The 12,236-nt window shown below is 39.6% G+C and overlaps 1 protein-coding gene across 1 annotated transcript in view; it reads right to left on the bottom strand.

Moving 5' to 3' along the window:
* DNAH9 (dynein axonemal heavy chain 9) overlaps positions 1–12,236 on the bottom strand; it is a 529,624-nt gene that overhangs the window by 62,795 nt on the left and 454,593 nt on the right. The window contains exons 61-62 of the mRNA XM_036755666.1: positions 9,339–9,532; positions 7,363–7,511 (exon numbers count right to left, since the gene is read on the bottom strand). Of these exons, the coding sequence (XP_036611561.1) occupies positions 7,363–7,511; positions 9,339–9,532 (343 nt within the window). The remainder of the gene's footprint in view (positions 1–7,362; positions 7,512–9,338; positions 9,533–12,236) is intronic.

The following is a 12,236-nucleotide window of genomic DNA, read 5'->3' as shown; positions in this document are numbered from 1 at the left end:
GGAAAGATGCTATTACACTGTCAACTGAACAAGTCCTCCGGGGTCTGTTTCTCCCTCCTTTTCACAAGAGGAAAGGAATCTAAGCAGAAAAGTCATTTTCTACTCCTGTGGTCAGAATTACTGGAGCTGTCTGCTCTAAATCCAGCATATCATGTTTCTTCATCCTTTTACTTTCCCTCCCAGTAATAGCAGCAGCAGCAGCAGTAGCTAGCATTTATAGAGTCCTTAAAGGTTTGTAAAGCACTTTACAAAGATTTCATTTTAACACAACCACCCCCTGGGAGGTAGGTGCTACTATTATCCACAGAGGTTAAGTGACTCGCCAAGGGTTAAATAGCTAGTGTCTGAGGTGAGATTTGAACTCAGGTCTTCCTAACTCCAGAGCCAATGCTCTATCCACTGTGCCACCTAGCTTCCTCTAAGTATTGTATTGTTTATTTCTCTTCATATAAAATAAATGAGCAGTAGCTAATTTCTTTATTTAACAATGAGAATAAGTGGTATTAAGGAAAAGAAGAGTAGTGGGAGGATAGGAACAGTCTGTGGGCATATGTGAACAGTCTGGGATGCTGCCAAGTCCTGCAACCTGTTCTAATTTTTCCCTCTCCTGGACTAAGGTCAGGGGTAGTTGCTTTCTTCGCTGACTCAGAGTCATGAGAGAGAGAGATTACCTTAAGGGACAGTTGGGGGTCATCTCATTAAACTTGGTCCAATCATTGCATCTACTGGTTATAATCTCTTGGTCTCACATCACTTTTATTGTTAACACTGTTAACCACAGCAGCAGCAGCCAAAGCAGCTCTCTTGGAACAGCTAAAATTCTTAGATTTTGTAGGGAAGCCCAGAATAGCACAAATCGGTGCCTAGGTGCCTAACCGGTGAATTGTTTTGATAAGGTCTTCTCTACTTTCTGGGAATATTCTACAAAAAGACAACTTGTCTAGTATTTCAAATACCTTGTATAATTGGCTATCAGTATGCTAATTTGTGATTCACATGAATACCAAGTGTTCATAAGGTGGATTTTAGTGTGTGTAAGGTGGATTTTGTTCTTTTTTTAGATACTAGTTCGCAGGATCATAGATACTAGTTCCCAGGCTCATGGTTTGTAAACATCTCCACTGTAATTGCACAGTGTTATATAATAATAAATAATATAAACATTTGTGCTTAAAGTTGTAAAGACTGCACAGTGAGATATAATGATGAGATAAGGTGAACTTGTGAGGCTATTGCGAGCAAATTGCCTTCTTTGTCTGTTATCCTATACATCAAGTAGGCTCTGGTCAGTAAGTGGGGAATAGGAATGCACAAAAGGAATGTGCATGTGTGTCTACCTCAACCAGACCCCATTGAGGCTTAAGGGGGAATGCACAAGCTAGAATACTGTGTGTGCCTTGATTGGCCCCCATCAAGGTTTGGGGGGATTTGTTAATGTCTGTTAGTCTCAACTGGCCCCCATCGAGACTTAGGGGACCTGTAGGAGTTGTAGCTCCTACTATATTCTCACTTGCCTCTTCGAGAAGGGTAAATAAGAGATGCTGTAGGAGTTGTGTTCCTGTTATCAGCAACCCCTCTTGAGAAGACTAGAATAAAGTAAGCTTATTTAACCCCCTTATTATGTCTCCCATCCTGTCTTACCAAGAGTGAGCACGCTAGTGCTAGTGCTCCTGCCCTGCAATTGACATGGTCAATGTTACCTGTCTGACACCAAGGTTTCTCAGCAAAACTCTTCTTGTTGAGGGTTTTGATAGTATGCTCTGGTATCATATTATTTGTATCTCTCACAGCTCTTCTACATTGAAGTTGTGGCAAATTGGTAGGCTTCTTTCAGCTTTTCTATCAGCTGAGAGATGTACCAGCTGTTACTATTTGTGTCATCTCCTTTATGTGACGCTCCAAAAACATGTTAATAGGTAGGCTTGACTTTTGCCCAAAGCTAGGCAAATATGGCATAAAGCATGTAGCATCATTCTGGGAGGAATTACATGCATGGACAAATTTCTTTCTGTTTACTTATTCATTTCTTTCTGGGCTCTACTGATTCTCTGGATTTCTTTCTCCACCATTCTTAATCTACCTTCTCACCTTGGAAGAAGCCTCTGCTACCATTCTCCAGTAGACTTCTCATCCTGGAACAGCACCTTTCTCTCTCCCTGCTCTCCCTCTCCCCACTCCTGTGACCCCCCCCCCCCCGTTATACAAATAACTCATAGGAGGCACTGGAGTTTTTGGACTCCAGCCTCTAACAGGTTCACTCTTGATCTGGGCAGACGGGAAGGATAGGAAGACAGCTTCGGAGGGTTTAATAATCTTACTTTATTCTAGCCTGTTCTTCTCAAAAGGGTTGCTGATAATGGCGGAATTAACTCCTACAGCATTCCCTAATCACCCTTCTCGTGGGGGCCAGTGTAAAGGAGGGGCAGCTACCCCTATGTCTCGATGGGGTCAATCGAGACAGGCACAGCATTCCAACTTGTGCACTCTCCTAAATACCCTCAAGCCTCAGGGGGCCTGTTGCAAACCCAGATTCCCCACAAAGCCTCAATGGGGGTCGATCAAGGCACGCACAGCATTACACTGTCATATTCCCCTATAGGTTCTCCACTTACTGACCAATGCCCACTTGATTTATAGGGCAATAGACAAAGAAGGCATATTGCAAGCAGTAGCCTCAAGGGTTAACTTTAGCAATATCATCATTCAGTGCAAGTGTAGTAAAAATCACATAACGTTACCACATTATCTCACTTGTGTAAGTGAGGTGGAGAGGTTTACAAGTCGTAAGCCTGGGAAATATTATCTGACACCTGGAAACTAGAGATTGTTATGGATCTTGAGAAACTAAATTCTAAAAAGGATAACAAAATCCTCCTTACTTACACCACCTCCTCTGATTGATTAATTCCTCTGAGAACCCCCATTTTAAGGAAGTGCTCAGGCTGATCATTTTCACTTCTTCATTCCTCTGCGGCCTCCACTTCTGACTCTTTGGACTTCTTTCTCCACCATGCCCCTATACGGGTTCCTTTTTCCCTACCCCTACTATGCTCTTCTGCATATTTTTATGTATTATCTTTCCCCATTAGAACGTAAGCTCCTTGAGGGAAGGGATTATCTTTTTGTTTATATTTGCATTCCCATAATTCAGCATAGCTCCTGGTAAGTGCTTAATCAATCAGAAATGTCACATGTTGCCTTCATTGCACAGCTCCGACTTCTGACATTGTCTCAACAGTTCTGGTACTTGGAACTTAAATCCTTTAGCATTATTTCCTTGCTTTTTCACTTGTTTCACTTCCCTTGGTTCTTCATCATCTGCTTTTGCTGCCAATGATTTATAAACAACTGAGACAAGGAAGATTGGTTCAGTGAAACAAGATTCATATGAGAAGCTGGCATGCTTTCTGATGGATGACAAATTTGTGATAATGGCCACTAAGTTCAAGAGAAGTTCTTAAGTCTCAGAAGATTCTGTAGACTTGACTAATCCAGAAGTGCTTTTACCTTCTCTAGGTCAGTGCTCACACCTTGTAACCCACATCTATAACAGAGGCTCTGCAAAAGTGACGCTTGCCCACTGATAGCTTCAACCAGTTTTCCTCTAGCTAGTCTGACATTTTTATCAGTTCTTCTCATGTTCTTTCAGTGTTTGCAAAGATAATGATGGCATGAAGGCATACCAACACTTCCCAGGTAGTCCGTGTCTCTACTTTCTTCATCAACCACTGGAAAGTGGCAGGTGCCTATAAGATGGCTTGCAGTGCACAATCAGACTGGTAAAATGTATATCTGGACAGATGAAAGCAGATTTCTTGTCTACCTCAACCATATAAATATGCTACTATACAAGTCCAAGTTTTAGAATTAATTACTAGCTGCCTAGAAAGTGATCTAGGACAACTTAAACCCAGTCATTGTGTCCATATTAGGTATTGTTGTTCAAATTCCAGTAGTCTATTCACATTCATATCTTTTTGCTCTTCTTTGCTATCATCACTATGGGTATGAGGGTTGCTGGACTGTGAGGTCATTAACAACTTTCTTTGAGATGGTTTCTGAGGTCCTCCATCACAGAGAAAGGAATCATTTTGGATTGTTCCCAGAATAGTCATGAATCAGTGAATTAGATTCTGTGGATTGCTCCTCAGGAATAACTCCCATCTCACTCATGTAGTAGAAAATGCATAGCCTCTTGCTGAGCTTCTGTCCAACAGATCTGTACATTCTTCTAGTACTGGAGAGTCACCTCAAGGTCCAGTCCAGAATCTGAAAGCTCAGTATCCTTTTGATATTCACTGTCACTTTTTGGTGTCTCTCTTCTTTTAGGTTTCTGCATAGTCTGTGTAGATGGTCAGTGTGCAGGAAATGGGATTCAGCTTATTGCTTATAATTTACTTCTAGTACTTTGAATTGGTTCCAATTAGTGCTGACAGTTCAGTGATTGTTGGTGGGTTTGGACATTCTAGAGCTATAGTGTCAAATTTTCCATTGATACCAAAGACTTCCTTAAGGAAATTTAAGTTCACTTTGCTGTATTTTAAGGTATCTTTATTATTCAATCCACGAAGTCCACATCTTTTCATAGGCTTTAAGAGTACTTTCCTTCAAATGTTTCTCTGATTGGAGAAGATAATGAGAGATCCATTGTTTAGGATTGCATTGCACTCCAATTTCTCCATCTTTACCATTATCTCTATCTGGAGTCTTATGAGTCCAGGAGGAATAGATTCATATGTAATCAACGAAGAGATGAAGTTAGGATTTAGATTGGATTTGGAAGGACAGAAACTGCTGGCTAATTAGAAAGTCCAGCTCCAGTCCAAAGTTTACACTTGTGCCTTCTCTCTGCCCCCAAAACCAAACATCCTTACCCTGAGGATGGCTGTGAAGGTCACAGAAGACATAGGGAGACCATAATAAAGAGACTGGGAGGCAATAGAGCCACCCCTAATCATGTCTTTACTGGCTGTTCAGGGAACTGGGTACTCCCCACTGAGAGCTGGTAAATTCCTTGAGGAGCTCTAGGCATTGCTCCAGCATTATATTAACTTCACTAACTGAAAGCAAGCCACACCCAGTACCTTTACCTTTACTGATGGCTGTCCTCCAACTCTATCAATTAGATACTTGATTGTAGCATTATATATATGATATTCTACGAGGTGGCATCTCAGAGGATGCCTTGGCCCTTTTGTACAGCAGGGGTTAGTCAGTGGCCCCACATAAAGTTATTAGCTCTAGCAAATCTGTTAAATTCTCAGGCCTTAATGGCTCTTCAAAGCAGTATAATTCTAGCTGCCACCTTGCCTTCTTGTTAGCCTCCCTAAATGAGTTTATAATCAAATCCATCATGCTGCCCAGTTATGATTCAGGTACTCTCAAGGCCACAACTGGTGTGCTTCTTACCTATGGGCTTCAGGTATTAAAAGAATATTCCCTGGCCACTGAGTGCTATATCAAGCTCACCGGGTGCTTTCCACTGGGGGTAGAAAGAGTAGAACTCTTCACTGAAATCTCCATTATGTATGCCCAGGGTGAGAAAAGCAAAACACACAGAACAAGACTTCCAGATATAGTGGAATCTATGCCTGGAAGGCCAAGCTATACCTAGACCCCAGGGCATCTCCATAAATCAGGAGGTAGTTAATTCCCATCCCCTCTCACCTGAACAACTGACAGCTCAGAAGACTGAAGAGACACTACTCTCATCCTTGAGGATATGAGAAGAAGGGGTGTCAGTCTCAATTTAGGGGTCTCAGCCTGCATTTACTTCATGAATGATATTGCCCCATCATATTTAATGAGACAAATGGCTTATGGCTTCTGCAAGCGGTTAAATTGGGCTTAGCTCAGCAAGTGAGCTATTAAACAATTGTCAGGCCCATCACACTTGCCCAAGCCTTGAGAAAAGGACAGAGCTGGCAGCTGACAGACTTACAGTCTGGACTGGCATTTGAGATAAAAGTAATTTTGTGGTTGACCAAGGAGCATTGAACTTTCCTTAACAGCTTGGCTCTAAAACTTTCCCTTCCATCTATACCCAAATTAACTCTTCCTTAAAAAGGGTTTGGTTAAAAAAACCTTAGGAAGAGGAGGGGAAGGGAGGTGAAGAAGGTTTTTTTTTTAATTGTAGTCATTGTTTTGTTTTAATTGCAGGCAGCTGAGAACAGCAGGTTGCTGACATTAAGATAGCTTTCTATGGAAACTCCCATGAGATATCTGACAAATCATACCATCATGTGCTGCGCCTCAGGAGTTGGACAACTTTTCTGACCTCTTGTGTGCCATGAGCTGGGCTATAAAGTTTCCATCAATGCCACAGGGAACCACAATTTTGCCCTACCACATTCCCTCCATTTTTCTTTTGTTATCTACCTCTTTCACGCTAAGATTGAAATTTCCTCTATTCCACCATCTGTCAATTATCTAGTGTCAGAGGTAGAAGGTGTGTGTGTGTGTGTGTGTGTGTGTGTGTGTGTGTGTGTGTACACATATATGCTTATGCCTTGCAAGGCACCTCCTGTAGCTTGCTGGGCAGCTCATGCTGCTTCTGCATCAGTAACACAGGAAAAGTTAGCAGGCACATAACTTCTATAAGGAACAGGACACAATCAATCCAATAGCAATATCACCACAGAGATCAGAGATATTAGGACAGAGAAAGGAGCTGTAGATTTGTTCTTTTGGCTCCATCTGAGTTTCTGGGGGCACTGGCTCCACTGGGGCTTCTGAGTGGACCGGGCAAGGCAGCTATTCCAGGAAAGCCTCATATAACTGCTATGTAACTGGCTCCTAGCCTAGGTGAGTACTTGGATTCCTTTCTCCTCCCCTCAGTGCCTTGCCTCCCCACCCCACCCCCAACCCTGCACCATGCAACTAGCATGAACGAGCACCAATACCCAGGTCCAGCCTCCTCAGTCTCTTTCCTATTTGTTTCCCCTTTACCTGGTCCTGCTTGACTTAGTTAAGAACCCTATTAAAAACTCATCAGATTTTACTGTTCCCGGTTCCACCTGGAGCCCCAGTGGACCTGACTTGTTTCCATTGTCCCTGACTACCCTTCTTGATTGTAAGTATGTCCTCTCAATAAAGCTGTCTTGTTATGCTTTTTCTTTGTACTGAACATTACTAAACTTTGATAAAACAACTGCATGTTGAATATAATAATATTCAATTATATTATTACTTAAAAGTAAAAGCAAGCCATTATGTAATATTTCTGGTTTCATATACAATCCTCTTTTTCTGCTCTACTTGGCATATGGAAATCCTAATTTTATTTGGTGTTTGATAAAAACCATTTTTTTCAAAAAGGTGTGGTATCAGCTTGGTGTTGGTTCTAATGTGAGGTCCTCTTACCTTCTTTCTCTACATCCTTCAGTGGGTCAACACCTGGAGACAAGATGAAGAACATGGGAGTTGCAGGTCCTGATTCTTCAAAGGAGGTAGAAAAATCTAGTGTTCTGCTCACCACATATTTGCTTCCTAACTTTTCTTCCACAAAATCCCTGCCAGGGAAAAAATAACAAGTGACTTAATTTAAAGATGAAGAAGTCAAGTGAGAGGAAGTAACTTTGCTAAGGTTATACATATAGTTACTGTTAGAGTGAGGATTAGAACCAAGGATTCCCAACTTGTAGTTTATCTTTCCATGAAATACTAATGTGAAATGAGCATTTACTGTATTTTATAAAACCAAATAATTTAAAACATGGAAAAAGTACAAAGCAGCCCAGACCCAAGGTCCTAGGATATTTCAGATGAGTTCCATAGAGCGGGGAATCTCTGTAATATGATAGGTTGTGAAGAGTAAAGAATGAGAGATGAATTCTCCCAGAAACACCATGATCTTAGAAAGGGAATGTTCTGGTCTGGTATTTTGGGATTACATATGAAAAAAGGAACCTGCCCTGGTATCTCCAGAACATTTCACCAGTGGATGAACTGGAAAAGAATGACTGGATTTTCACCAGTATTACAATGATGCATTGTAGAAAGTGATCAAAGTGTGACTGGAGAGAGCAACCACCTTGGTACATACTCTGGAAAGCAGAGGGTAAAGAAATTAATCAAATTGGTTATATAGAAGGATTTTCTATAACATTTCATTGGATAAACATCAGTTTCATTGGTAAAATGAGGGGATCAGATGAAATAATCTATAAGGTCCCTTCTAGCTCTAAAGCTATGATTACCTTTGATAACTTTAGATAAAAATGAGTATGTGAATATGTAACAACAATCTGGCTAGCAGCTGCTGTAGGGGTGTAAGATCCAACAAGACTAGCAACAAGAATTGCCAGCACAGGTTCTTTGATCTGCTTTACTAAGGAAAGTAACTTTAAGGGGTTAACAATCTCACCTTAATCAAACACACATATATAACTCACTTAGTTCAGGAGGAAAAGCCAGCACCCTGAACTTCAGAACAAATCCAAATAGAAATTACAAACATTAACAGACAAACCTTGTCTGATTCTAATCGCAATTCATAGTTACCAGGAAAGCATCAACATCTGGTTTTACAAGCCAGGGGCCTCTTAACAACAGCTACCCAGAGCCTCTTCAAGTCACACGACACTCTTCCGGTGAGTGACAGCCCCCAGGAAAAATACCAGTCTCTGAGTTTATATATCCTGTTCAGGGTCAAAGGGCATCACAACATGCAACTCAAACCCATGTGACCTAAAAGCATCACAAACATGTGACTCAAACCCATGTAAACTAGGCTTTCCCTTGAGGAAAGCAAGTCATGAAAGACTCCCGATCTAATCAAAGAAACAAAGGCCAGACTCATCAAGGGCACTTGATCAAATAAGTGCTAAAAGAGAAAACAGTAAAAGAATGCCCCACCTTAATTACTGATACAGAATATGACATGGATGTGTACTTGACTTATAGGCTCCATGACAACCTAAGAGTAAACTGACCCATTTTGTCAAAATTCTCCCAGTTTTCCACTACTCTCCACCTATGTGTTCATCTCCACTGATCAAAGTGTGATTAGTACCTGCTCTTCCTCTTCATATTCTGATTACTAAGCATGTCCCATCTGCTCTTCTCAGATCTTAGGATAATAAATTGGAACAGCAAGGGAATGTAAAAATTAAGTCTTATAGAGAATAACAGGATTGAGAACTATCAATGCATAGAGTTTATGCTACTATATACTCATAAGCCCCAACCCTAACCCTTCCTTTGGATGGTTTTGAGGCCTGAATGAAGTGGAGACTCTGAGGCTTCTACTTAGTTTTCCATAAGTGTTCCCTTGATTGTCTTGATGTACCTTCCATGACAGACAGAGGTTAGCCTCTGTGCCAAGCTGGGATCTTTACCTCATAGCATATGTCATGCGGTCAGGTCTCATTGTCCTCATCATACACAGTTGTTGCAGAGATGACTTGTTTTTCCACTCCTGGGGGAATTTCTCCTTCTCAGGGCATTCTGACTCCACAAATTTCTTCCAACGCTTGGCAGATCCCTCAATGTCCCTATCCAGATTACAGAATTCTTCCATTGATGAAAGAGCCTGGGAAAGTTCAGAGAACATACGTAGGAAATGTGTTTTCTATCTCATAGAAAAAACAATTGGCTTGGAAAACAGATTAAGGTGTGATAATTTAAGAATCACTGGGCTATCTAAAAGCCATGAAAAAAGCTTGGATATCATATTTCAAAAAATCATAAAACTGTTCGAATATCTTAGAAACAGAGGGCAAAATAAATATTGAAAGAATCCATCAGTTACCTTTTGAAAGAAATCCCAAACTGAAAACTCCCAGTAATATTATAGTCAAAATCCAGAGTTCCCAGACCAAGGAAAAAATGTTATAAGCAGCCCGGAAGAAAGAATTCAAGTGCCAAGGAGCCAAGATCATGATCTTGCAAGATTAAACAGCTACAAAGTAAAGAAGCAGATAGCCTGGAATATGAGATTCCAGAAGGCAAAGGATGTAGGCTTACAACCAACAATAACGTATCAACAATACTGAGTATAATACTACAGGAAAAAAAAGATCTTTAATGCAATAGAGGACTTCTAAGCATTTCTGATGAAAAGATCAGAGCTAAATAGAAAATTGGACATTCAAACACAGGACTCAAGACAAGCATGTAAAGGTAAACGTAAGTGAGAAATCATAAAAGACTAAACCAGGTTAAACTATTTACATTCTTGTATGGGGAGATGATACATGTAACCCTTCAAACTTAATCATCAACAGCAGTTTTAGGGTGAGTCTAATTAGACAGAGGACCTGGGTGAGATCCTAGTTATTCTATTCTATTTGGATTATCTCAAAATAAGAATTGAGGAGCAGCAAAGAGGAATGCACTGGGAGAGGGGGGTTGGAAGAAAAAGAATGGGGACATTTATCACATAAATGGGGTGTGCAAAGAGGAATTTACAGAACAAGAAGAGGAGGGATTGGACAACACTTGAATCTTGCTCTCATTTGAACTGGTTCAAGAAAGGGAAAATGCACATACACACAGCTAGATTCAGAAATATATCTTAATAGGGAAATAGAAGGGAAAGGTGTTAAAAAAAGAAGGAAATAAGAATGGAGGGATTAGTCAGAAGCAAAATGGACTCTTGAAGAGGGGGCAGGGGAAAAATCGAAGGAATAGTATAAGAGATAGGATAGAAATAAATACATAGTTAAAATCATAACTGCGCATGTGAATGGACAAACTCACACATAAAACAGAGGAGGGTAGGAGAATAGAGACCAGAATAAAACAATGTTGTTTACGAGAAACACACTTGAAACAGAAAGCTACACACAGAAATAAAATAAAAGGCTGGAGTAGAATCTATTATCATTCAGCTGAAATTAAAAAAAAGGCATGGGTAGGAATGATTTCAGATAAAGAAAATGCAAAATACAGACCTAATTAAAATAGAAACAGGCAAACTACATTTTGCTAAAAGATACCATCTTGTTGTTGCTGCTGCTGCTGTTGTTGTTCAATTGTTTCAGTTATGTCCAACTCTTTGTGACCCTCTTTGGGGTTTTCTTGGCAAAGATACTGGGGTAGCTTGCCATTTCCTTCTACAGTTCATTTGACAGATGAGGAAACTAAAGCAAACAAGGTTAAATGACTTGCCCATGGTCACATAGCTAGTAAGTGTCTGAGGTCAGATTTGAACTCAGGAAGATGAATGTTTCTGAATATAGGCCTAGTACTGTAACCACTGCTCCACCTAACTACCCAAAAGGTACCATAGACAATGAACTAATATCAATGCTAAAGATATAGGCACCCATGGCATAGCATCTAAATTTTTAAAGGAAAAGTTAAATTATTAAAAAAAGGAAATAGTAAAACTACAATGATGGGGGAACCTCAATTTACCCATTCCAGACCTAGATAAATCTAACAACAAGAACAAAAGAAAAAGGATGTAAGAATAGAATTTTGGAAAATAAAATGAATAGAATTTTAGAAAAGTTAGATATGATAGTCCTCTGGAGAATACTGAATGGAAATAGAAAGGATTATTTATTTCTCAGCTACACATGGCACCTTCACAAAACCTGACTATGCATTAGGGTACCTTTAATTAAACACCAAAATAGAAATCCTGAAAATCAAATGAGATGTTAGCAAAATTGAAAGTTAAAAAATTGAACAATTAAACTAATAAAACTTATAATCATAAAGCTAATTAGTAAAAAAGTTGCTTTTGAAAAAAAAACCCAATAAAATAGAAAAGCAATTAGCTAATTTAATTTTTTTAAAAAAGAAAGAAGACCAATTACCAGTATCAACAATGAAAAGGATGAATTCATAACCAAAGAAGAGAATGCAATCATTAGGAGCTATTTTATTTTCAACCACATAGCAAAAGACCTTGATAATTCAAATGAAATGTATGAATATTTACAAAAATATAAATTGTCCTGAATAGGAAACAGAACACTTAAATAACCTTATCATAGAAAATAAATTTTATAAGCTATAAATGATCTCCCAGAGAAAAAGCTCCAGAACCAGATGGATTTACAAGTGAATTCTACCAAACTTTTAAAAGGTAACTAATGATAACATAAATTTTGAAAAGTAGGGATCCTACCAAATTCCCTCTATGACACAAATATGGTCTTGAAACCTAAACCATGGAGAGTCAAAATGGGAGGGGGGAAGCCCTATAGAACAATTTCTCTAATGAATATTAATGCAAAAATTTTAAATAATATATTAGGAAGGAGACTGTAGTACTATATCAC

This window comes from Trichosurus vulpecula, chromosome 4 (assembly GCF_011100635.1).
Source record: "Trichosurus vulpecula isolate mTriVul1 chromosome 4, mTriVul1.pri, whole genome shotgun sequence".
Taxonomy (NCBI): Eukaryota; Metazoa; Chordata; class Mammalia; order Diprotodontia; family Phalangeridae; genus Trichosurus; species Trichosurus vulpecula.
This window is presented reverse-complemented; position numbering and strand designations above follow the sequence as displayed.